Source organism: Garra rufa, chromosome 3 (assembly GCF_049309525.1).
Source record: "Garra rufa chromosome 3, GarRuf1.0, whole genome shotgun sequence".
Lineage (NCBI taxonomy): Eukaryota > Metazoa > Chordata > Actinopteri > Cypriniformes > Cyprinidae > Garra > Garra rufa.
In genome coordinates this window covers 48,093,395-48,120,820 of record NC_133363.1, presented here as the reverse complement: position 1 = coordinate 48,120,820, position 27,426 = coordinate 48,093,395, and the positions used below count along the sequence as shown (strand labels likewise).

The 27,426-nt window shown below is 37.0% G+C and overlaps 1 protein-coding gene across 1 annotated transcript in view; it reads left to right on the top strand.

Moving 5' to 3' along the window:
• Window positions 1–27,426, top strand: part of svep1 (sushi, von Willebrand factor type A, EGF and pentraxin domain containing 1) — a 103,292-nt gene that overhangs the window by 29,802 nt on the left and 46,064 nt on the right. Inside the window, exons 4-7 of the mRNA XM_073836282.1 lie at window positions 20,868–21,026; window positions 21,153–21,332; window positions 22,152–22,331; window positions 25,646–25,840. Of these exons, the coding sequence (XP_073692383.1) occupies window positions 20,868–21,026; window positions 21,153–21,332; window positions 22,152–22,331; window positions 25,646–25,840 (714 nt within the window). The remainder of the gene's footprint in view (window positions 1–20,867; window positions 21,027–21,152; window positions 21,333–22,151; window positions 22,332–25,645; window positions 25,841–27,426) is intronic.

The following is a 27,426-nucleotide window of genomic DNA, read 5'->3' as shown; positions in this document are numbered from 1 at the left end:
AATGACAGTGAAGGTGCTGCAGCGGTGGTCGAGTAATGTAATCAGCAATCAGCATAGAACCAAAGACAGTGTAACACCAACTACCCCAAATGGGAAAAAAATGTGCACTTCCATAATGCACTTAAGTAATACTTACTCTGTTTTCACACAGTAATTTTATACTTAATTTACAAAAAAATATTTAGTACTTCTTAAGATAATAGTGTATAGTGTACTATAGTGTACTTATCTATAGTGTACTAAATTTTGAGACAATAATTTTTTGAACTAAAATATGCTTTTACCTCTCTTTAAAATAATAAAATAATGTAACAACCCCCCCCCCCCATCATAACCCACCTTGAAAATCCCTCGGCCCACCCTTCAGCTCATATCTGGAGCCGGGCCTGATGGATATAGTTAGCATTAATACTTCTGGTTTTCAGATGTAAGTCAGCGCTGTTTATAACAGAGAATTCTGGGCAGAATTCGAATGATTCTCACTAGATCTTGCAGCAACCGTTTTCATTGTGCAGCGAATTCAAACACTTCTTACTGGATCTCGCAGGTCGCAGCACTGTGCAGTAACAGTATCACAAAATCAACTTGGCTCCTGAGTAAAGCTGTTTTGAGCTTGGACAAGTTTGTTTGCTTTGCGGTCTGAGCTGATAAACGGTCCGCTCTGCGCTGCTAAAATGTAACGTGGTTTAGTTTCACTTTCGTTTCGTTTGTCGTTAGATGTTTCTCTAATGCAACAGAAGGTAGCGCTTATGAGTTGAACAACGCAGTGGTCGCGCCTCTTTGGCTCTGCATGCTTTCAAATTGCTCTCGCAGTACTTTGATGTCATACGCCAATCTTCTGCCCGGTGCTGGTTAAGCCTGGAATACACTACGCGATTTTTGCCACGATTTACCACCGATTTACAGTCTGGAGAAGTTAAGGCTAGTTGTTGAAAGTCAGAGTGAGTCTGCGTATTTGACCGCGTTGATTTGAGAGAGATCACATAGAAAATCGCGTAGTGTATGATGGTCACAGACTCCGATTTTTTAGCTTTCTAGCTAGTCTTTGATTCCATCCAGTCAGAGGATATCAAACATGTTTGATATTTTCAGCCGATTTTAGAACGCATTTTCATTTGTTATGCGTCTCCTAGCAACAAGGCCCACATTTATGCATTAGTTTGTTGTGATCAGAACAACTTCAAAGTCTGCTAGTGTATTATCCTCAGTCGTGTAGTGTATGATGGCCAGTTTTCCTCTCTCACTGTTTACAAAGTCGGTAAAGCCTGGTATACAGTATGCGATTTTTGCCCCAATTTACCACAGATTTACAGTCTGGAGGCTAGTTGCTGAAAGTCAGAGCAAGTCTGCAGATTTGAGTTGACAGATTCCATAGAAAATCGCGTAGTGTATAATGGTCACAGAATCCGATTTTTTTAGCTTCAGACTTTGATTCCATCCAGTTGGAGGATATCAAACATGTTTGATATTTTCAGCTGATTTTAGAACTCATATTGTTTTCATTTGTTATGCTTCTAGCTACAAGACGCACGTTTCTGCATGAGTTTGTTGTGATCAGAAGGATTTCAAAGTCTGCTAGTGTATTATCCTCAGCCGTGTAGTGTATAATGTCCAGTTTTCCTCTCTCACTGTTTACAAAGTTGGCAAGTGTATGATGCCTCTTGTTTAAAAAATCTGTTCCGATTTTAAAAGTCGTGTAGTGTATTCCAGTGCAACACATTTATACATTTGGCCCTAAAATAATATCTAAATATTAAATAAATAATAATAAATATAAATAAAAATAAATATAAATATTAATCGATTCTGAGGTAAACCAGTCGATTTTTAAATCATTTCAAAAAGAATCGCGATAGTTAGGTAAATCGTGAATTTTTTCTCCCACCCCTACTAAAGACCCTCGTGTTTGTTCTCTCCGCTTCTGCCCTGAAGCCTTTGAGGCTTTTAGTAGACCACAGCTACTGAAAGAGCTTACAAACGGCAGAGACATGAAACGTTAGATGCCATCCTTGCAGGATGTTAACACTGTAAGCACTGAAGGTGTTTCACAGCGCAGATTTCACTCTATATGTGTTTAATCAATGGTACATACAATAACTTAAATCTTTCATGGGTTTTCTACTACATATTTCAGTAAGAAAAATCATTTACATTATATTAAGCCATATATGTCATAATACTCAGGGTTCCCCTAAAGAAATTTAAATCCAGCCTTGGGGTTGCTGCGATTGTAAGTAGTTGGCATATTTGACATGATGGTCATAACTGACAGGTCATTGTCAAATTTGGAGTAAGTTATAGTTTGAAAGGGCAGTAGAATTTGCAGAAGAGACATTGTTCTCTGTTTTATTGTATTACACCATTATCCTTTTTATTTTGGATGTGATAACAAAGGGCATGAACTCAATTGCGAATTGCAATCAGATGTTGTCAGGGTGATAGCATTCCTCACAATTATTTTTGTCTGGCGGTTAATTAGCAGCAGAATGCTGTAATTAATGACAGAGTACAAAGTCATAGAAGGCCAGAGGGGTTGGCTCACTCTATGGAAGCCACCGGAAAAACAAAATGAAGGCCAGGGTTTCTTGTGTCTTGTCTTGGGGATGTTTTAATAACAAATGCAATAAATCATATAGTAAGCAAAAGGACAAAAAACTGACCTTGATAAGGTCATGCTTTTTTAGTCACATATAATAGCAGTATTTTTCCAGAAGTGTTTTTTGCTTCTGTGTGCAGAAAAGTTACAGCCTGGATCAAGTTTGTTCCCACAGGTCAAGTTTTAATCTTTTGTTGATCTGTAGGGATTTTAAAAAGAAAGTTGCCCTGAGTATCATTGGAATTTACTGGGAAGCCTGCAAATGTGCATTGTCCTGATGTCTAAATGGTGCTTAATAACAAGACTAAAGGCCATTTCATCTGAACTGACCCCCGCCATTTTTTCTTAAAAGTAAAACATAGGTGACGTGGATGAATGAGTACTGAGTAAAGATGAATGACACCATTTGAGAAGATCTGTGTTGGGGTTTGTTTGACTTTAGCATTCCAGTAGTGCTATAATGACCTGACATTTTATCCAGTGTCACATTCTAGGTTAACCTAACCAGTGTAATACATCACCATAGATGCAGACACCATAATACATCTCAGCTGGTGTGTGACAGGGACCGGTTGTCAGATGTCAGAGGTCAAGGATGGTTGAGGAAGAGACACTGTTTTATTTCCTCAGATCGGGGCTCGTAAATATTTACCTTCAGCAGAACGCCCCAGATTCCACATGTGAGCCTCTAGACAAACGTAAATCTATCCATGAAGAAAACAAAAAAAACTTACAGAAAAGAGGAAAATAGAAAGAATCTGGGAAATGTTGGCTAGGTACTGAGTGAGGAAATGTTGCAATCGTGTTTTTTGTGTTTGACCTCCTTCTGCTCCCTCTGTGTCTGTCTCTTTCCCCCTCCTTTTCACCCCACTGCAACCCTGTGACCAATAACACCCCCCATATGGTCTCTAGAGTCAATAAAAATGTACTCTCGCTACAGTTAGTTCCTGTAAAGCAGAATGTGTTGTTTTGTCTGTGCGTATGTATGCATATAATTGTGCACACTTTGGTGCACATGTGTCTTGCTCACAATAACATGCATTTGGGTCGAAACCAAGAGACACGTCGGTCGAAGTGATATATTAGATGGGAAGATTGGAGGGCTGCAGTGAGAGTGAAGACATTCATCAGACATGGTGACAGGCAGACTTCCAGTAAACAACTCTACAGTCTAATACCTCTCCAAGTCTGAAACTGAATATGTCTCCAACTCTTAATTCTAGTATTTCCCAAGCACAATTCTTCCAGTTCTATAGCTGTAGACATGTTTGTGTTTAGTATTGGGGTGTATCACTTTACATAGATTCATAGGACTATAATCAAATTATCACTCTAATTTAAGTTGTCACTGTGGTATTCTAAACTATCATTCATATGTTTTTAAAAGAAGTCTCTTATACTTAAAAAAATACAGTAAAAACAATACTGTTGTTAAATATTATAACAGTAATTTATTAATGTGATAGCAAAGCTAAAATTTTTATCAAGCATTAATTAAGTCAGTAGTGCTTCAATAGAAATCTGCACCACATTTGTTTTAGGATTATGGTGGTTTGATGGTTTATCATAGTTTTTCCCTGTGAATCAGAATGCATGATCCAAAGAAACAATCCAAAGAAACATGCAACATATGAGCAGTTTTTGATGTAAATTAGATTGCATAATTTTAACATTTAAACCAAAAACTAAATGTTTTGACCTTAGCTTTGTGATATTATGCTATATAAAACATATTTGAATTAGGGGTGATATATATCATCTGCGATAATATCGTAATTGTTGTTTTAACGATGTTGGATTTGACAACGAGAATATTGCAAAAAGCAAACAAAACAGAGTGCACGCATAACGTTACATTACATGTTGAAGTCTAAGTAAGTGTAACACTTGGGAGTCGGGAGACAGACGTTCGGATCCAAATGCAGGCTTTATTTAGAAGGCGTGGTAAACAGACAGGGTCAATCACCGGCAAACAACAACAACGAGGATAATCCAAAGAGTAGTCAAACACAGGCAGAAGGTCGGGGCTAGCAGCGAGCATCAAAACACGGGGAGGAGTCCTGAGGGGTGTTCCATAAAACAAGTTTACCAAATAAGCCAGGCTTATTTTAGTTAGTCTGACTTGTTGTCACTTGATTTGGCTCAAAATAAGTCAGACTAACTGAAATAAGCCTGACTTATTTGGTAAACTTGTTTTATGGAACACCCCCCAGGAATCAAACACAGGGAAAACAAACACGGGAAGAAACGCTCAGAATTACGACCATGAGGAACAATAAGACTTAGCCCGGAAGTGTATGTGTCTGTGGCTTAAATGCATGTGGGTAAATGTGAAACAGGTGTGTGCAGCAATCAGTGCAGTGGAAAACGAGGAGCAGGTGTGTGCAGTGATTGGTGCAGTGGCTTGTGGGGAATGCAGTCCAGAATGTGTTGTGCAAGAGTTCATGAAGACAGGATTGACCACATACGTGACAGTAAGCATTTAGAGTGTGTTCTTTTACTGCATAATTCAGTCTATTAAAATGCATTTAGAAAGATTACATAAATCAAGATATGGGGCGGAAAATGTATATATTTATATCATTTCACACAGTTAATATCACACAGAGTGCCGTTTTTTCCTTTAAAAATCAGTATGACTACAAATGTGATATTGATTTTATACAACAGTTGAATAAACAAGAAATTAATATTAAAAGACTTTTTTGCTCAGTTTCGCCAACAAAAATCATTTCAAACACAGCCACAGCACTGTTTTGCATCTCTGAGAAAACATGACGGTGTTTCGTTCCTGAATGAATCAACCGTTTAAATGATTTGGTTAAATCGCAATGACTCACTTAACAGCGACTTGCTGCCACCTACTGTTGGTTTTATTTCACATTTAAAGTATCTTTTCATTTTTAAAATAATTTCAAATAACAGTGTTCAACGTTTTAATGTTTAAAAATATCAAAACATTATGTATACATTTGTAACTGCAGGTTAAAGCATTCCATGTCCCTCTAAGCTGCATTATCGTGTGTAAATGCATCTAAATGGCACTTCATATGCAACTTCTGCAAAGATAAATTTTGTTGATACTGATTTAATTTGTTTGGTAACCGCCTAAATTTATATTATTCCAAATGACTGATTAAATATAAGAATTTGACTCAAAAGATAATGCACACTTTTAGAAAAAAAGGCTTTATAAAGGTTGAAATGCTCATAAAAGGTAAAATCAACTTACACTTATTGGAAAAGAATAATTTCTATCACTGCTGTGAACTGCCCACTAGGGGTGTGCGATATGACGATTTTTGATCGTGGACGATTAAAATGTCTCCACGATCTGCTTTTGAATAAATATAGTAGTATCGTGCTACAGTGTGCCTCCGTCTTAATATACTGTACATTCACTCACGGGACACTGCACTTATTCATATTCGCGATCACAAAAGTACATTATTTGAATGTGCTTCAAAGTCTTGCCGGTAAAATAACGCCATTTGGTCCGCGCGCTGTTCTGGCATGCGCTTCATGAGCGCGTAAACCTGAAGCACGTGCGCTAAAAGCCTGTCAAACAGCACCTGATTACTAAACTGAGCTATCTTTGGCGTTTAATTTGCTTATACTGTCAAAAACACGCAAGGATTACATATAAACACAGTCGGTTGTCTAAAGTGAAAGTAAACAGTTAAGAGTAAAACGGATGCGCGCCGGTATAGATGCGTGCAGCTCTACGACAGAGCTAAACATGCTGTCGATTGTCATTAAAGGGACAGTACACCCAAAAATGTTGTCACTCACATGTCCTAAATCTCTATAAAAAAAAATTTCTTGTGCTTAACACAAAAGAAGATATTTTGAAGAATGTGGGTAACAGTAGCTGGTCCCCACTGACTTAAAATAAATAAATAAAATATATGGAAGTAACTGGGGACCCAGCAACTGTTTGGTTACCCACATTATTCAAAATAAGTTTTATGTTCAGCATGTTTTATGCTTAAAAAAATGCGAGAGTGAGTAAATGATGACATAATTGTCATTTTTGGGTGATGATACACTAATAAAACAAAACACAAAGGAAAATCACTCACTGCTCTTGACTGAAGAACTTCAATACAGTTGCTTTAAATGTTGCTTCTATGTATAATTTATGTATATAATGTATATAGTGTTTTATTTTTATATTTGTTAATTAAATTTCTTGAATGCTACTGATAAATATATGGACCGTACCTGAAAATTAAAGCACTGTTTGTTTTATTTGTATAGTATGTGTATTTGTAACATGTAGCTTATCTTTGTTCTTATTTTTTAAAAACAAAGAAAATAATGACAAAGATTTTTTGTCTTCGCCCACTTTGGCTTAAACATCTGCCATTCTTTTTATTTTATATTTTGTTACCTTGTAAGGTTTTGGTTTTAAAATAGAAAAATTAATTTGGCTGTACTACTCAGACAACTTGTAAAAAAGTAAAACCAACATGACAAAGAATCGTGATAAAATCGTGAATCGTGATATTTCTTGAAAAAATCGTGATATGATATTTTTACCATATCGCCCACCCCTACTGCCCACACAGAATGAAGAATGTCAAAATCTTTAGGAGTCAGCATGGTTGTCCTTAAGCACAATAACACACACTGCAAAATATCGTCTAATTATCGTTATCAATAAAATCCCAGAAAAACGAGATATTATTTTTTTGTCAATATCACACACTCCTAATTTGAATGAAACAAACAAGAGATGGGCAGAATGAGAACACAAATTCACTCTCTGACAGCCGGTGGCACTTATGGAACAGCAGCGATACAACATTTTCTTGGTTACTACTGTAAACGAAGATCTTACTTTAGTATGCATTATAAGGAGGTAAGATGAAAAAAAAAAATACAATCTAAACTGTTCTGAAGATATACATTTATCTCCCCTCAGAGATACATTTAAATAAACCCTTCACCCTCAGTTCAGTATTTAGCGCATTGTGAACAGTGAGGTTAATCTGTCTGCTACAGCATTTTCTCCTCTATGCATTTGTCTTCAGTGTCTCTGTCTTCTGTTAATAGTCGTTTACAGTTGGTTTATTTGCCCAGTTAAAGAATTTGTTGTGTGTTATTAATAGTTCTAAAAGCTTTCCAACTATTAGTCAGAAGTGTATGCAGTTAGGAAGGATCTCTTCTCAACTGACCCTTTGCAAAAACACGCCCTCCTTAGTTACTGTTTCTATATCAGACAAACAATGCCACTGTCACACTACACATCATGTTCTCACACAGTGAAAAATCCATCGCAGAACAAAAAAAAGGACAAATTGACAACACACTGACAGACAAGACGGAGCAGGTTACCAAGGAAAGATGTCAATACACACAATTTTTCAAGATTAAGTCCACCGAAGATAATCTACTCTCCTGTCTGATTTGTTTGTCGGACAAAATGGTGGATTTGGCGTTATGATTGGTCAGATCGCTTGTCAATCAAGCTGTTTCCGAAGGGTAATTCAAACCAGTTTAAACTGGTATATCACCCAGCACTAGCTTTAGTATTACCTGATCCAACTCATCCCAAACATTTTATAGGCAGTCAGGGCTCGACATTAAGGCTTGTCCGGGACAAGTGGATTTTTTTGTAGGACAAGTGTAAGAGAAAATTGGTTGTCCGACTGGACAAGTTAAATTTCAAACAAAATAAAATGCCATGTTAATTAACGTTATATGCCGTTAAAGACAGAGCAGAACGTGCAGCGCAAACACCGAGCGGAATATTGAACAGAGAGCGCAGCGCGCCGACACACACACACACACACACACACACACACACACACACACGGAACGGAAAAGACCTGCTCGTGAAGTTACTGTACTTTCACACCGCCGCCGACTTGAGCTGCAAAGAAGCTCTGGCCGCCCCGTTAAGAACTCTTGTCAAAAAGTACGAGGAAGCTTGTTGACGCTTTGGCCGCTCTGACGTAGCAGCTTTCTATGTTCGATCATGGGAGAGTGCGCGAGCGCGCGCGGCTCTCTCTCTCTCTCTCGAAATTGCGATAAATTAATCTATGCGACCTCAAATTATATTTGGAAGCATTTGTGCGAGTGAGAGAAATGAGTGTGGTGCGACTCGGTTTCAAAACTGTCGCTAGCCTAACTACTGAATAGTAGTACAAGACTAAAAGTCTTGATTAACGTATAAGTTTAAGAGACGATCGCGATAGGTTTGAATAAATCTTCAAAAAGGCAATGATGTCATTGAATAAATATGCATGCTGTACGTTTCAAAGTCAAAACGCTGCAGGGATGTCTTCATATGAATGTATCTGAAGGGAACAGACTGTCCTCAGAAACATGTCGTTTGCATTGTCATTTCATGTCTGATAAAACGGCGTTAGTGCTGGTTTGTGTACAGCTGTTACTATGGAAACCGTAGTATTTCAGCGCTCCTAAAGCGCCCCCTCGTGACAAACAAATTAATTTTTATTTTCAATACATTTTTTCAGCTGTTTATGGTCAAATTATTGGAATTATCGATCCATGTGTAAGTGTGAAATAATTTAATTTGCCTTTTAAAAATCTAAACAATTAAGTAATACTAATGTTATATATCTTATATAAATATAAGAAATTATATACTTGATTTATCCCTTTTAATGGTATAAAGGTTGAAATGCCATTGTATTAGATATTTTGTTTTTTGTGTCTGTATCTGAATTATAAATCATGTAATTTTATGGCTTAATATTCTACCGTACATTGTCCAACCCCACTCATACTGTTCATTTAACTTGTGCAGCTCTTAAAAAAAGGGTCATAAATTGCCTTAAATTGATATTTTAAAATTCTGCAGCTACACTAAATGGTGAAATAAAATTCTTTCCTTGATATTTGTTTATATTTGTGTATTGAAAATATTTTTGATTGACATTTAGACTCCTATCTGATTTTCTATATTTTTAAAAAATGTCTTTTTTTTTAATTTGGGCTAGTTAAATTAATTTTTGGGCTATCAAATTCTGATGAGTACCTGCCCGAAGGGCTACCAGAGATTTTGACATTTTGCGAGCCCTGAGCCGTCAATCATTCCCTGTCACTGAAACTGCGCTCCGCTTAACTTAGAACTGGACGTTTTTTTCTCTCTCTCTCTCTCTCTCTCAACCAAACCCTGTTCCGGCGTTGCACAAACTGCAATTAGGGGTGTGTGAAATGACGATTTTATTTTTATTGTGGACAATTAAAAGGTTTCCACAATCTGCTTTTGAAGAAATATAGTATATTTCGTGCTACAGCGCACATTCTGTCAGATACAATTCTGCCGCCTCCGTGTCAATATACTATACAACGCGGCTCAGATAGCACATGTACGTCTGCAAGATGTCTGATAAAGATCTCTTGATCTGGAAAGCATCTGCTGTGTACAAACATCTGGCAGGCATCTGTCAGATATCAGTTAATCAGAATCGGCCATGAAGAATCAAGATCGGTGCATAACTAAAAAGAAATTGGGTGCTCCTAAATTTTTTGGGATGCTCCTAACTTTTTAAAGTTGGGAGCACCAGTGCTACCAAGTAAAAAAGTTAATTTCGAGCCCTGCCTTACACCAACAGCACCATATGAGTTCAAATGGGAACGAAAATTTGTAACCAAATGGAAAGATGAATTCGACTGGGTTATTTATGAAGACGGAGAAATGTTCTGTGGCGTCTGTCGGATAGATAGTTTTATTTTTTTTCACCAAGAGTCACCACTACCTCTGGTGATACACTGTGCACATCAGCGTGCAAAGTATTACTTTGTATTATACTATGAGTCTGGAGAGTGGAGATCCTTCTACTGTTCCTTTCTACTTATACTTCTACGTTCCTTTCTACTGTTTCAACTGAATTGTATTAATATTGATAGTGTTTGGATGCTTTCAATGAATACTGCATTAGCAAAACAAAAAAATAAATAAATGATATTATAAATCTTTACCCGGACAAGTGACTTTTGTGCATGGACAAGTGAAACATAAATTTACTTGTCCGAAGGACAAGTGCCTCAAAAAGTTAATGTCAAGCCCTGGCAGTGATCGAATATAGTGACACATATGTGACCCTGGACCAAAAAACCTGTCATAGTAGTCAATTTTTTGAAATTGAGATTTATACATCATCAGAAAGCTGAATAAATAAGCTTCCATATTTGGCAGAGATAAAACAATTTGAAAAGCTGGAATCTGAGGGTGCAAAAAAATCTAACTATTGAGAAAATCGCCTTTAAAGTTGCCTAAAATAAAATTCTAAGCAATGCATATTTAAGCATTGCTAAGCTTATATAAGCTTTGATATATTTATGGTAGGAAAGTTACAAAATATCTTCTAATGATTTTGGGCATAAAAGAAAAATCTATAATTTTGACCCATACAATGTTTGTTTGGCTACTTCTTGTATATTACAAATATACCCATGCTACTTAAGACTACTTTTGTGGTCCAGGGTCACATATATATTTTTGTGCCATATGTTCATTTTTGACATCTAACCGTCTTTACTTTGTCATCTCTGCCAGACTATTGCTGGTCTCATTGATGTATAACAATGTTTTCCGTATATTGGATTATTTGTGCATATATATTCGGCTGTGTAGTGCAGTTTTATTTCTCTTTTGTAAAATGTTTGAATGGGTTGAAACTATTTATGTGGCCATTAAGTGGGAGATGAGGGTTTGAAGTCTTGTGTACTTGTACTGTTCGTCCTTTCTTTTACTACTACTCCTTTTTTGATCTTCTTTGTATCTCCTCTTTTTTTCCATTAGTATCTCTATTAGTATCTCTGATCTCTTTCATACCACACACACATCAGATAAAATGTTAACATTCTGTTTCACAAATCAAGGTGAAGGGTTCAGAGTTCTCTCAGGCCTCATATTTTTTTCCTCTTATTCCTCACTTTTCATGCCTCTTTACTTTTTCACTATCCAGACCTCCATGCCACATGGCCTTATCCCTTCTTTTGTCTTATTTTTCCATTTTTCTTTCACAATGAAATTGCTAGTTTCCTACCTGTCTTGATATCCTAGAGCCAGCAGTGAAGTCAGACGAGGTGTTGTAATGCATGTTTGGCTTCAGGGACATTTTATTTCTGCTGCAGTGCAGAGCCAACCTGGGCTTGAGCAAACTATCTGGAAAAAAGGTTTTGTGTTTTATCACTCCAAGTACTCTATGTTCTATGAAGTGTGAAACTAATGACTTTGTCTTAAACCCCAACCACTTTTCTGCTCTTGAGTGTTTGTTCCTCTGTTTTATATAAAGTATATTTTATGTTAATTACATTAGACCTTTCAGGTGTTTTCATTTCTTTCTTTTTTTTCTTTTTTTTATAGCTTGAACTGTTTAGTATGAAGTCATCCTGTTTAATCTTAGCAGGGGAGGCCTGTTTCACCAGGCTGTTCTAGGCCACTGATTTCGTGCTAGACCTGTACTTTTGAGATTTTGTCATCAAACACATCACTTAGAAAGTTAATAGCTTACCTTAAAGAGACAGTTCACCCAAAAATGAAAATTCTGCCATTCATTACTCACCCTCATGTTGTTCCAAAACCGTAAGACCTGTGTTCATCTTGGACCACAAAATAAGATTTTTTATGATTTCTGAGAACTTTCTGACCCTGCATAGACAGCAGTTGAACTAACATGTGCAAGGTCCAGAAAGGTACTGTTGTGAACGTGTGTCGAAGACTGACATGGAAGAGAAGAAATTATTGAATTTAGTTGTTATTTTTGTTTCTTGGATATCATCAAAGTTGAGTCGACAGAGGGTGAGTATTTATTCACAGTATTTTCATTTTTGGGTGAACTATCCCTTTAAATCGTCCATAGCACAGATGGTTTGGTACAAATTGTGCACCAGAGTTGAATATTAAGGCTTAGGGGATTGTTCAAATCAAATCTAATTACTGTATGAGAAATGTGATCCTGGACCACAAAACCTCATAAAGGTCAATTTCTTTAACTTTGAGATTTATGCATCATGAAAGCTATATAAATAAGCGTTTCTATTGATGTATGGTTTGTTAGGATAGGATAATATTTGGCTGAGATACAACTATTCTGGAATCTGGAATCTGAGGGTGCAAAAAGATCTAAATATTGAGAGAATTGCCTTTAAAGTTGTCCAAATTAATGCATATTACTAATCAGAAATTCAGTTTTGATAAATTTATGGTAGGAAATGTACAAAATATCTTCATGGAACATGATCTTTAATTAATATCCTAATGATTTTGGCATAAAAGCAAAATCTATCATTTTCACCCATACAATGTATTTTTGACCCGTGCTACTTATGATTGGTTTTGTGGTCCAGGGTCACAACTCATACTTGCTTTACACTTACAGCAGCAAGCACCATTAGGACAAGTCTAGTGTGCCTTCCATTCATTCAATATAATCAGCTTATATAACTGTGTTTAAGAAAATGACTGGCTGTACATTACTGTACGTACATGATTAGTCTTCTAATGTGCTTCTAGGACGTACTCAAAAATTCATTTGAGGATAGTTACTTCCTTTTCCAGATAGCAGATGGCTGCTCAACTACTGGTGTGCCCTGCATCTGGATTGTTTTGGCCAAAAAGAGCAGATGCCTCTGTATCTCAAGGGACATTAGGGTTCAGAGTCAATTTGGTTCACCTCAGTTTAAACTAGATCCGATTAAAGTGAGGATTTTCGGTCCAGGAAGACAAGCACGTAATGTGTTGGTTTGTAAATGAGGTCTCTCGGTTATTGAGACATTGCATTGTTAGGCTGACCTCGCATCCGTTTTGTACGTTTTAGTGGCAGTGAGTAATAGTTAAATATTGGAAGTGACTGCTGGTCTGAGGTCAGTGGCTCCTCTCTGGAACAGCTTAGTGCCTCAGTGACAAATTAAGAATTCCTCCGCCTGCCACTGTGTGGTAAACTGTGTTGATTAATGCCTTTGGAAAAAGGAGGCAAGTTTATAGGTTGTAGAAACTGTGATCTTGTAAAGTTACTGTTTCTTTGGGTCATAAATAGACACTTGTGCATACGAGAGGCGTGTGCATGACAATAAATTTGCTTGTTAGGAATGGTGTGTGTGTGTTGACTGTAAACTGGCTGCAATTAGGGCCGCCAGCAGGTGGGGGTGACAAATGGGATCTTGTGAAAAGAGTCAGTAGCTGAACCTAACGAACCTTGCAAGCATTCCTCCCCCATCTCTCTTATTTCCCCCTTTTCCCTTGCCAATTACAGGGTAGCTCGCTGTGTCAGTGTATCCAGTTATAAAAACTGATTTACAGTATGTGTGCTGTATAAAACGACTACCCCATGCTGGTGGAACAGAACGGTTTAATTTTGCTGTGATTTCATTTTTGTGTCACGTTGGATCGGGATGCTGGTTATTCTGCCCTCCGTTTCTCCTTGACTGCTATTAAAAATCACACTGGAAATGTTTTATAATACCTGCTTTGGCTTTAAAGGCTTACTGTGAAATTACAACCCTATTTTTCTCTCTCTTTATAACCCATTACATTGTTTTCTGTCAGCTTTACTGTGTTTCCCCCTCCTCACATCTCCCAACAGCTGTCATGTCATTATTTCCTGTCTTTCTTCATATAGCAGTAGCCGTTTTATAGTGTAAATTAATCAATTGTGCCTGTAGGTTGAGTGTGAGTGTTGCATCCTGTTCCCCTTCATGTCTGTCCATCACAGCATGTGCTTTCAGCAGCCTCTCCTCTGAGCTCTCTGCAAAGACTGTGCTATCACTCACTGCAAATAGACATGTTTGCTTCTGAACCTCATACCCTTTGCTACATGTTAACCTACAACAGAGACAGTATAAGGAAAAGAAGCACTTGGAAACAATAAAGAATAGGAGAAAACAGAAAGCTTTTTTGCCGGTAGATGCTAGAGCTACACACTTTGTAGTATGGAAGCCCGTTTCCACCACTACATAAATTTTTTTAAAAGAAGGTAATTACAACTTTTTATCTCGCAATTCTGACTTTTTTTCTCAGAATTGTGAGATAAACTCGCAATTGCAAGACTACATCCCCCAATTCTGATTTTATAACTTGCAATTGCGAGTTATACAGCCAGAATTGTGAGATATAAAACTTTTTTTTCAGAATTGCGAATTTTATCTCTTAATTCTGACATTGCAACACACTATTGCGACTTAAGTCAGAACTGTGAGATAATACCAAATTTCTGAGAAAATATTAGTCTTTTTCCCCCTCAGCTGGCCTTTATAACTCACCTATATCTTGCAATACTTAGAAAAAAAGTCTATAAACTCACAATTGTGAGAAAAAAGTCAGAACTGCAAGATACAAACACTGTTCTGAGGAAAAAAGTTTATATCTTGCAATTCTGACTTTATTTTTTGCAATTGGGAATTTATATCCACAATTCAGAATGGCAAGCATATATCTCACAATTCCGGTCAGAATGTCTCATTTGTATCATGCAACTCTAACTTAATTTTTTTTAAATTGCGAGTTTATATTCCACAGTTCCGACTTTATATCCCATAATTCTGACTATATCTCGCAATTCTGACTTTATAACTTACAATTGCAAGTTTATATCACACAATTCTGAGAAAAAAGTCAGGATTACCTTTTTATATCTTGCAATTCTGATTAATTTCTCACAGTTGCCAGTTCATATCTCACTATTCTAAATTTATGTAGTTTATATCTCAGTTCTGAGAAAAAGTCAGAATTGCAAGTTTGTGTCACGCAATTCCGCTATTGCTAATATTTTGTTATAATACAGTATTATAAAATTGTACTGAATTGGGAATTGTAATGATACGAGAGTAAACAAATGATGACAGTATTTAGAATTTTTGAGTCATTGAAAGAGCAAGAGTCTAGACATTGGATTTAGAGTTTTAAAATGGATCATCACAGATTATGATTGTTCTCCATTTGTTTTAGTCTTGAACTACATCAATGTATAAAGGTTACTTCTTTCCAGAATCCAGATCTGAGCAGAGATGGCGTCAGGAAATCTTTTGTCACGGTGACACGAAGCATAACAATTGCATTTGAGGTTGACCTCATGTTTAAACCCTGAACAAAGGCGAAAGGATGAAATCCATATAAACATGTAGAATGACATTTTTGCGGCTGAAAACAGAAGAATGCGGTGTACCAGTGGTAGCCTGAATGGTGATGTCATTTAGAAAGGTTATTTACAGTAGTTTATAAGGTGCTTCTGCTGCATCCTGTGGTTTGCAGATGCGGATTATTGTTTGTTACCAAAATCATACCATGTGCACGCAATCGGGTTAAGATACCCAAGTAATGTAAGCATTTGTAAATACTGCATTTGCATCTAAATTGCGTCTGCAAACTGTTTTCTGACATGCAGACCTGCTTTTGGAATACAGTGAGTGTTTTAAAGTGTCTTTTACAAGACGCCCAACATAGCGTGATGAAGTTGTTTATTCTCTGTGCCACTGAAAGCAGACACGATGGGGCCTGTAATGTGGTTAAACTCTAGAATTAGCCAGTGTCTGTTCACTTTGGTTTTCAAACATCTTTAGACAAGTAAATTATGATAAATGTCTGTTGTATAAGCTAGATGCATTTGGCTGTAGTTGCTACATAAAGCATTTCCATTGTCATGAAATACTATTGCTTCATTTGGAATAATTAAGTTAAAACCTTACATGGTCACACAACCATCTGACATGCTAAAACATAGCACTATAAACCTCCTCATTCCCCTTTCTAGTTCACTCTCCTCTTACTCACATCCTGTAAGTTCTTGTGCATCTGTTGGGTTGATGCCCTTTTCCCCCCTCTTTTTCTTTTCTTTTATTGTGGGTTTCCGGGAGGATGAGAGTTTTAACCCATTGCCTCAGAGTTATGAGACATGCAGCAGGCAAACAGCAGTCCAGATTAACACCAGTACTGGACTTAGCCACTGAACTTGTGAAGTTCTAATTTGAAAATATGTAAATATAGCTAAAGGCTCCAGTTTCCACCGCATGATTATCAAAGACTATCTTATCCTGACAGAACCTGATATACAACAGAGCTACACATTCATCATTAAACACATGCTGAAGTTCTTATGTTAGATGTTGACTTTGGAATACTTTAAAAGGAACTTTGAAAAAGCCATTAGAGAATGATATAACATTCACACATATCATTTACATTACAAGAATGCATTTGGCTTTTATCTGAAGTGACTTAAAATGGAGAGACGTAAGAAATTTGCCACAGAGTACAATGTAGGTTTGTTAGAAAGCTAGATTAGGAAACAAGTTTCAACAGTTTTATCGTTATGCGATAATGTTATTGTTGTGCTAACAGTTCAGACATTAGCTTAAACTATTATGAAATGTGTTGTTCTGAGGAAAAACTTTATTTATCGCAATTGTGACCCTGGACCACAAAACCAGTCTTAAGTCGCTGGGGTATATTTGTAGCAATAGCCAAAAATACATTGTATGGGTCAAAATTATTGATTTTTCTTTTATGCCAAAAATCATTAAGAAATTAAGTAAAGTTCATGTTCCATGAAGATTTTTTGTAAAATTCCTACTGTAAACATATCAAAATGTAATTTTTGATTTGTAATATGCATTGTTAAGAACCTAATTTGGACAACTTTAAAGGTGATTTTCTCAGTCTTTTTGATTTTTTTGCATCCTCAGATTTCTGATTTCAAATAGATAGAATTCAGGTTAATTGGGACGTTTTTTTTTCGTCATCTCAATCTCAATAATCGCAATATAGTATATTGAATTAGATGTGAAAGTAGAGAGACTTAAATAGTGTTTTCTCCAACAATATAGTGTTAAACGTACTCCAATCACTGTTTTATTAATAAATGTATTAAATGAATATATCTTGCCTGAAAAAAAAAAAAAAACATTATGCAATAATGTTATAGTTGCATTGGCTTTTTACAGTTGTGCTAACAGTTCAGACATTAGCTTAAACTGAAAAGTGTTGCTTTATAAGATACTTTAACCAGAAGCTTTCCACAAAGTAATAAGGTGGTTTTCAGTTCAGTTTGATTGGTGTAGTTTAGCAGACAATGTAATATATTCTAGACACTAAAGTGTATTGAATGTGACAAAATACAGTGTAGGTTAGCCATTTGTAACATAAGCATAACGTCTGTGATTACTATCATTAAACCAGGTCAGTGCAAAATGTCTGGTAGAATGTATTCGAAAGCAGTTTGACTTTCCAATGAAGATGTTTCACCACCCATCTCAATGACTTCATCAGCTGTTGGATGCTGGGGAATTCCAGCCATCAGACAGCTCCTAAAAACCATTTGGATGAGGGACAAAACGTCTTCAATAGACACATTAAAACATCAGGGCATGTGTGTGAAGGTGTGGAAATTTAATAACCAGTTGCTTAACATTTTTTTTCCCAGCACTTTTTTGAAAAAGGAAAGCCACCGTCTTTCCAGCTCTCTGATTTCCCCCTCTATCTAACTTATTCCATCCATCCATCTGTATGTCTGTTTCTCTCACTTGAGCACAGATGCACTTTTTTTTGGTTTTGGTTGTATTCCTGCCTTACATTCTTTTTCGCCATCTGTCTGTTTAGTTCTCTCTTCCTGTCTCAGATTCACTGTCAATCTCTCTTTGTTTATTTCAGTTCTTCTTACATAAATTCCACCATCTGCTTGTCTGTTTGTGTCTTGGTGTTTGATAGCTTTTCTTTCTCCCTGACTGTTAGCCCTGTGCCCAACTGCCTGTCTTTTTGGGCCTAGTGTTTCAGAGCGGATGGCCACCCATCAGCACCAGTTTATAGAAACTGTCTTCTTTCCATCAAAACTCAGCATAGCACAGTATTGCAACTGTTTCAGAAGCAGCTGGGTGTTATTTGCATGAAAAATGACCTAAAGAAATATTAGAAATGATGCCAAGGATGCTGGGAGGAAGGCTCAAATGAAAACCTCTTTTACTTATGCATATTACATGTTATGTAACTCGGGAAACAAAACGGTGGTTGTCTGACTAGCCGTTTGAGCTGTCATCTTAATGACAAATGGGAGCCTGTCCCTAATATAAACAACATCTGCAGAGGGAAATTTGTTAGATGTGGGTTTTGTTGTTAAATTGACCAGATAGTCAGTTTACTTCTGGCAGTAGGTACCACTGAAGAAGGGAGTGATAGATGGACTGAGAGTGGAGAAAGTAGGTGACTACCATTACCTTAATTTAATCTCAAACTGAAGTCTAAACTAAGTGGTTTTTCACCACTTTGACAAAGTTGAGATGTTTGGCTGACTTGTACAGACCAGCTATTGATAAAGTGTGTCTGGGTTGTTCCTCCTTCCACAAGTGAAATGTCTTTGATATTTTACATGAGCTTATGTGGGGAGGTTTTTATGTATTTCAGCCAAAATTGTTCCAGTGCAAAACACATCAGTTACTTTTCTAAATAGCCTGAGAAATACTCTAGGAATTTAATGAATCCTGTCTTAACTTTCAAAACATTCTGTATGCGTTATTTAAGCATTGGAAAGTTAGTGTTGGGGAGTCTTTTAGTTCAGTGATATGTTATCTGACACAGCATCTTATCACAAGGGTTTGTGTCTAGTGTTTGACGAACCCATTGGGCCGGTTTAAATGTGGCATGTATACCACAAAAAGGTCCATTTAATGTGGCATAAATGAATTTCCAGAGGAATCACGGTCGTGGGAATCAGTTTGTTGCATCATTAAACATTTGAAACTTTTTAATGTAAATTTTTAAAGGAGAAGTTCACTTGCAGAATAAAACTTCCCTGATAATTTACTCACCCCTATGTGATCCAAGATGTTCATGTCTTTCTGTCTTCAGTCGCAAAGACATTAAGGTTTTTAAGGAAAACATTCCAGGATTTTTCTCCATAAAGTGGACTTCAATGGTGACTAATAGGTTGAATAATAAGGGCCTTATCTAGTAAAACAGTGGTCATTTTCGAAAACTGCACTAGATCTACAATGCGAAATCATACGTAATCTTACATAATCATGTTAGAAAGGTCATGTGACGTTAGTTCTGTGTCTGTTTACTTTGGTTCAAAAAGGTAGGGAAGGACGTAAAACTTTATCTCATGTTCACCTCCAACTTCAAAATCATCCGATCATTATTTTACTTTTTCATGTAAAGGGTGTTTGACTTTCTTTGCACGTTCAGTTTGTAAACACTGGGTCAGTACTTCCACCTATGTCACACATGACCTTTCCAACAAGATTACGTAATGCATGAGGTCGGGCTGGTGCAAGACGAGCATTCGTGGTTAAAAAGTATATACATTTTTATTGTTTTAAGAAAATGACTGAACGTTTCACTAAATAAGACCCTTATTCCTCAGCTGGGATCATGTAGAGCCCTTTGAAGCTGCATTGAAATTTGAAAGCTGCATTGAAACATGCGTTGAATTGAAATTTGGACCTTCAACTTGTTAGCTCCCATTGAAGTCCACTATATGGAGAAAAATCCTTGAATGTTTACCTCAAAAACATTTATCTCAACACAATTTCTTTGTGACTGAAGAGAGAAAGACATGAACATCTTGGTTCACATGGAGGTGAAAGAATTATCAGGAAGTTTTTATTCTTGAAGAGAATTTTTCCTTTAACATTGTAGTTTTGCAATAAAATTGTGTTGAAACATTTAAAAGTAAGAATCACTACTACTAATCACTAAGAACTGAAAGTTCTGAAAGAAGCTGAAAGTTTCAAAAATGAAAAGTATATCCTGTTGCAAAATACCAAAAAATCCACATCCAGGCACTCACATAGTAAGCAAAGTAAAAAGCCTTTATTCTAAGACAGGGCTGCATATTAAAAGCTGAAGATGCTAAAAGTTATTTTAAATAAATGTGGAGAAAACAAGACGCACGCTGATTAGCATGACAACCACAAAATTGTGGATCCAATGTTGCATTTCATTTTGATATCTTTATATCTTTGCATCTGTACACAGAATTCTGGAGGTGGCAACAAAAGTGTCTCAGTTGCTGTAGCTGTTTAAAATCTGCGTCGTGATGAAATAAAGTAATTCAAATTCATCATGTAATGACACAGCATCAGATTAGAGACTTGGTTTGGTTGTTGTTTGGATGGAGGCAATCTAGAGAGAGGTCTGTTGTTTAAATGGAAGATTGAGTTATGATATTTTGATTAAACCTTATAAAGTCCAAAAAAACAAACAAAACAGATATATGGATAAGTTGTTCAATAACATGCATTTAGAAAACATAAATTTCTATTTCATGAAATGATTGCTATCTTACTTTTTTCTCTTTTTCAGCTTGTCCATCTGGCACATATAAACCCGAAGCCGTTTCTGGAGGTGTGAGTACCTGCCTGCCCTGCCCTGACCCCCATCACACATCCAGACCTGGGAGTACAGATGTATCAGACTGTGTGTGTACAGAAGGCTACAGACCACACAACAACACATGCCAAGGTGCTGATCTATCTGTTTTATATCCATAAACATATGTCTGCTAACATTTATGTTTATAGATATGTGCGCTCTAAATATAATCCTTAAACTCTCCCACTCTCTTGTTCTCTGTTCTCCCTACTTCAGCGGTGGTCTGTCCGGTTCTCTCTCCCCCAGAGAATGGCTTCTTCATCCAGAATGTGTGTAACAATCAGTTTAACTCTGCATGTGGGGTACGCTGTCTCACAGGCTTTGACCTGGAGGGAGACGGAATAAGACTTTGTCAGCCAGACGGGACCTGGTCAGGAGTTCAGCCGAGCTGCAGAGGTGAGGCACACCTGGATTTTATGACATCACCAGCCCTGTAACAAAATGAGTATTCATTTCTTTTCTTTTCCTTTGATTTGACTCATTATTTTGTTCTTTCACCCCCTCTATGCTCTTCTGTGCTATTTTTTGCCTCTAATTCCATCTAAGCGGAAAACAGATTGGTTTTATTGTCAGTTTATGTGTTACACAATTGGAAGCTCAAAGGGCCTTTAGTCACCCCATATGTTTCATCACCCCCAGAAATGCTAATATACTGCTGCCTGTGAGTATGTATGAGTGTGTGCAGTGGGTCTCATAAAGCCATTTCTCTGCCTGTCGGCCTGCAGCGCTCTGAGTTCATGTGTGTTTAGATAGCTGGAAAGTAAACTCTAATGCTTTGCCAACTATGTGAGTGCTTACACACTTCAACAAATGAATACAATATGTATATGCACCTACACACATACACTCACACACGCTCAGACAGATGCGTGTGTGCGAGTTGACCTGTTAAGAGTTCCCCGTCTTGTGACCTCAGGCCTGAAATAACAATATTTTGGTTTTTCTTTGTTTGGAAATAAATTACAGGTCTCAAAGTCCTAACCACAGACTTAGCTACCAGCCACCCTCTTCTCTTTTCCCTCCCATTTGCTCTTAAACTCTTTCTTCTTCTCTAGTCTGTCCATTTTAGTTTCTCCTAGCTGTCCATTTTAGCTCGGTGTTGTTCCATGGAATCATTTAAAGTTTGTCCAATACTGCAAAGTTTTAATAACATAGAACCAAACTTTCTGCGCGATGCTGTAACCCCTGTCTGGTGTGTGTGGTATTTTCCCATAGTTCGATCTTGCCCAGATCTCTCTCCTCCGCGTCATGGGGTACTGAACTGCAGTGAGCGGGCCGCCCCCTACAGGCTGGAGTGTTTGGTGCGCTGTGAACAGGGCTATAGACTGCAGGGCAGAGCCAGACTCACCTGTCTGGCCAACTCGCAGTGGAGTGGACCACAGCCCCGGTGTGTCGGTAAGATCGTGTGCATATGTGTTTATGTGGGATAAAATGGCTGCAATCTGATGGTAAAAAACCTACATCGTAGTGACCTACCTTTTTTATTAGTCTTTCCATTAACGCTATTATATTGTTCATACAGACTGTATCACGAACACGCACAAACACAAGAGGCGGGATTTGCCATCTGAATAGGGATGTAACAATATCAAAATCTCACGATACGATAATATCTCGGTATGAAGTTTACAATATGATATTTAAAAAAAAAAGACAAATGAAGATTTTGAAAAAAAATTCAAGTTAAATTATTCTATCGAATGCACTTTGAGAGTTCAAAATGAAGCGCTCCAACCTAAGTTCTTAACTAAGAAAACTTAAGTCAGAAAAAAAGTCAGTGAATTGGCATGTACCTGAACTTTAAAGGGGACTCAACCCTCTTTTTATTTGTGTGTACTGTCCCAGTCTAAATTACATTCGCACTGACGTTTTCGAAAGCCAAACAAATTAGAATTTGAATTCATAATGTAATGGACGTAACATCAGATTAGAGACTTGGTTTGGTTGTTTGGATAGAGGCAATCCATCTCTTCTCTAGAGAGAGATCTGTTGTTTAAATGGAAGATTGAGTTATGATATTTTGATTAAACCTTATTAAATCCAAAAAATGAAACCGATATATGGATAAGTTTAACGTGCATTTAGAAAACATGAATTTCTATTTCACAAAATGATTGCTATCAAGCTTACTTTTTTCTCTTTTTATTTGTGGTATACTGTACCAGTCTAAATTACATTCACACTGGCGTTTTTATAAGCCAAACAAATTAGAATATAATAATTTGGACTGCAGTAACGTTACCTATTTAAACCGCTAGCTGTCAGCAATTAATACTGCACTTTTAAGCTTTTATTTTGACGGAAACGGCAGTAGAGCTTTTATTTCGATGAAGAACTCCAGCTTCAGTTCAGTGATAACAGGCTTACTACAAATGTATTGAAACGCTGTAATCATCTGCCATGAAAATAAAGCATAACTGGTGGCCGTTGCATTCCTAAACGCACACTAAACTCACAGCACATCTAAAAAAGCAACTGACTGTATTTACTGTGAACTAAGCCGTTCTGAGGTGCAGAAAACACCGGATCACGAGCTGATCGCCTGAACGAAGTGCATGCTTTGCTTTGAAACATGCAGCAGACATGATAAAGGGATTATAAGTCATATTGTACTTTTATTGTGCTTTCGGTTTTAGTTCATTTGACAGATACTGTGTCAAAGCATAATGGCCCAAAACACAACTTTAAAGACCTTTTATGTAAAAACTACACTTTTTGCCCAGAAGGACCTATCGTTTAATATCGTCATGTGACCACGATGATATTGAGACAGTTTTGCTATCGCGATACCACGATATTGATAATAACGTTATGTCCCTACCTATGAACCAATCATAGCTGATCATAACCAGTAATATCCAATCATATCGCATATTGCCTCCTGTCATCTGAGTTTTCCCCATTCATTGTCTATTACTCCCCACCAAACTCACTGCACGCTTTAGGGGGTCTGTTAAAACTCAAAGGGTCAGGGGAGGCGAGGGAGATGCGGACACCCGATGTAACTTACTGTTGGACAGTTATACTTTAGGAAAACAAGTGATTTATACGCTTTTTTTAATGTCATATTTTGTAATATTTCCGCTGTTTTATTTTTGTACTGTGAATTTTTCCTCATCCAATTTGTTGAGGAGACACTGCCTCCCTTGACTCCGCTGAGGAAATGCCCCTGGCTACTGTTCAAAAGTTTGGGGCCAATACAAAGAAAAACTGTTTTCAACATTTATAATAATATGATTTTTTTCTTGAGCACCAAATGAACATATAGAGCATAAATGAGCAAATAGAAAATGGTTATTTTAAATTGTAATAATATTACTGTTTTTACTGTATCTTTAATCTAATAAATATAGCCTTGATGAACATAAGAGACTTCTTTCAAAAACATTAACAAAATTGAAGATAAAATTAAAACTGAAAATTAAAATTAGATTGTTACTTGACCATAAACTTTTGAACAATAGTGTAAATTTCACACATTCAAACATCACATGTACATTTTGAAATTGCTATGTTTTTAAAGTTTGTAAGTTGATCAGAAGTTGTTGTAAATGGTGCGAGTTCCAATGTTTCCACATTATAAATCAGTTTAACTGAACCTTTTGTAGAATCAGTTATGTTAGCATGCAACAATACAATCCCACAAGAAGGCGCAAGCTTTGATTTTATAACTGTCTTTGTCTCTGATCTCTACAAGACAGTCAATCAGTCTGATGTAACTAAATACATAATTGTGCCCTTTTTTGTGGGTTGTTTTTTCTTTGTCTCTCTCAGTCTCAGTGCTCCATTAGACATAAACACACACACACACACACACACACACACACACACACACACACACACACACACACACACACACACACACACACACACACACATTCTTGCATATGTGGTTTACAGTGCCTCTCTATAGGCGTAATGGTTTTAATACTGTACAAACTGTATTTTCTATCGCCCTACCCCTATCCCAAACCTACACCTAAACCTACCCCTCACAGGAAACTATTGGCACATTTTACATTTTAAAAAACACTGTTTAATATGTTTTTTAAGCCTTTTGGTTTACAGGCACACAGGAAGTGTCCTTATAAACCATATATACCAGAACACATATACACACATCAGCTATGGCAGCCACTTAGCTAGTTTTTACCCACAAACCTACAGATACTTTATGCTTGGCTTCCCATAAAAAAAGCAAAAGGCATCTGTGAACTTGGCCAGTCGAAATACTCTTTTATATCTTTTATAAACTGAGTAACTGTGTTTTTTTTTATTTGGTCTGTCCATGCCTCTACTGACTGTCAGTCAGCACTGCTTGGTTCATCTTGATTTCTTCAGTCTTTGTAGTTGGATCATTTGGACTAATTTTCAAGCAATGTCTTTGGCCCGTTGAAGTTGCATGACATGTTTTCTTGTCTTCACTGTAATTCGTTAATTTTATTTCTCTCTGTGCTCATCATTTTCTTGCACTTTGGCAGTACAGGGTGATCCAGATGTCAGATTGAAAATCATTTGTTTGTGCGAGTATGCGTGTGTTGAGGTTGTTTCCAAGAATGTCACGCAGTGTGGTCAACAACCGCTCTTACATTTCCCTTTCTGGATATATTTTTGCACGCTCTCTCTCTCTCATTCTTTTGATTTAGCTTTGTGGGAAATGTTTGTTGTTTATATTTTAATGTCTTCCATTTCTTTCCTCTCTTTCTAAGAGGTGCGCTGTCCTCCGATTGTTACTTTGAAGCATATCCATCTGTCACCCCCTACCTGTGGGGAGAATGAGGTCAGGACTGGAGCATCATGTCAGTTAACCTGTCCCAGTGGTTATGGTCTCATCGGTAACTCTGAAGTCACATGTCTGCCTTCTGGAAACTGGAGTGACAATCTGCATAAAGCAACCTGTACAGGTGATTTGTTTTCTGTTTTTGTTTTGAATGTCCATGTGCTTATACATCTACACATGTGGCTGAAACCTCTTTGTTCTTGACTTATTACTGTAATGTGATGTGTTGCAATGGCACAGATGTGCTGCCAGTAAAACAGGTGCATTAAATTTGTTGCTCCAAAACCTTTAGGATGATGAAGAACAGAATAAGTGGAAGATCATCAAACAAAGTTGCACCATTGTGTAAAACTAAAGGATTCCAAGATCATAAAACTCAAAGCTGCCCCTCCAAGCTGGAACCAAACAAAGTATCAATTAGTTTTGGCTTTCACTTCTGAACCTCTAAGATTTACTAATGAGAGGAGAGACTGTGTTTTCTGTATTTATGCGAGTTTGTATCTCATCAGTGTCTATAGAGATTAGGGCAAAAGACAGAGTGTTTGCATCTGATCCAGGTTCTTTCTAGTACCTATTTGTCTAATGATAAAGTATTTGTTTGTCTTGGAGGGACAGCAAAGGCTGTGTGATTAATAAGCCCAACTCTAAGCTGGATGTGATAATAATAGTCAATAGCTGTCAACACAGCAACACTAACAAATGCACTGTGCACATAGACTTAACATGAATCTAGAGTTGTATCATTAAAAGAATAGACATATGGGTTTGGAACGATGTGCGGTTGAGGAAATCATGACAGGACTTTGATTTTTGTTCTCTGTTGGCCCTATTACTGTACCAGTGAAATATTGTTTGGCTTGGAGAAAGAGTGCAGACTACGTGATTAGCAGGTTATACTCGGCTGCATGTGATAATGATACACCTCTATAAAAAGGTCATATCAATGCAACACCAACTACTTCTCAACATGAATATAGACTCACATTTTTATACAGAGAGTTCAGCCAAAAATGTTTTAAAGGAGTAGTTCATTTTCAGAACAAAAATTTACAGATAATGTACTCACCCTCTTGTCGTTTAAGATGTTCATGTCTTTCTTTCTTCAGTCGTAAAGAAATGATGTTTTTCGAGGAAAACATTTCAAGATTTCTCTCCATATAGTGGACTTCAAAGGTGCCTGTGAGTTTGAACTTCCAAAATGCAGTTTAAATGCAGCTTAAAAGGGCTCTAAATGATCCCAGCTGAGGAAGATGGGTCATATCTAGCGAAACAATTGGTTCTTTTCTAAACAAAATTACAATTTATATACTTTTCAACCTCAAATCCTCAAAAGCAGCAGAAGTACCGACCCAGTGTTTACAAAATGAACATGCAAAGAAGGTCAAACACCCTTTACAAAAAAGGTAAAACAGCGATGTAGGACGATTTTGAAGATGTAGGAGAAAATGAGACTGTCATGAACTTGAATACACAGAGTTCACGCAGAGCTAGACAAGACAAGCGTTTGACATTTGAAAAGTATAAATTTTACTTTTTTTTTTTTTCAGAAAATAACCGACCATTTCACTAGATAAGACCCTTCTTTCTCTGCCTCCTTAGAGCCCTTAAAAGTTGTATTTAAACTGAATTTTGGAAGTTCAAACCATAGAAGACCATTATATGGAGAGAAATCCTGAAATGTTTTCCTCAAAAAACATAATTTTTTTTACG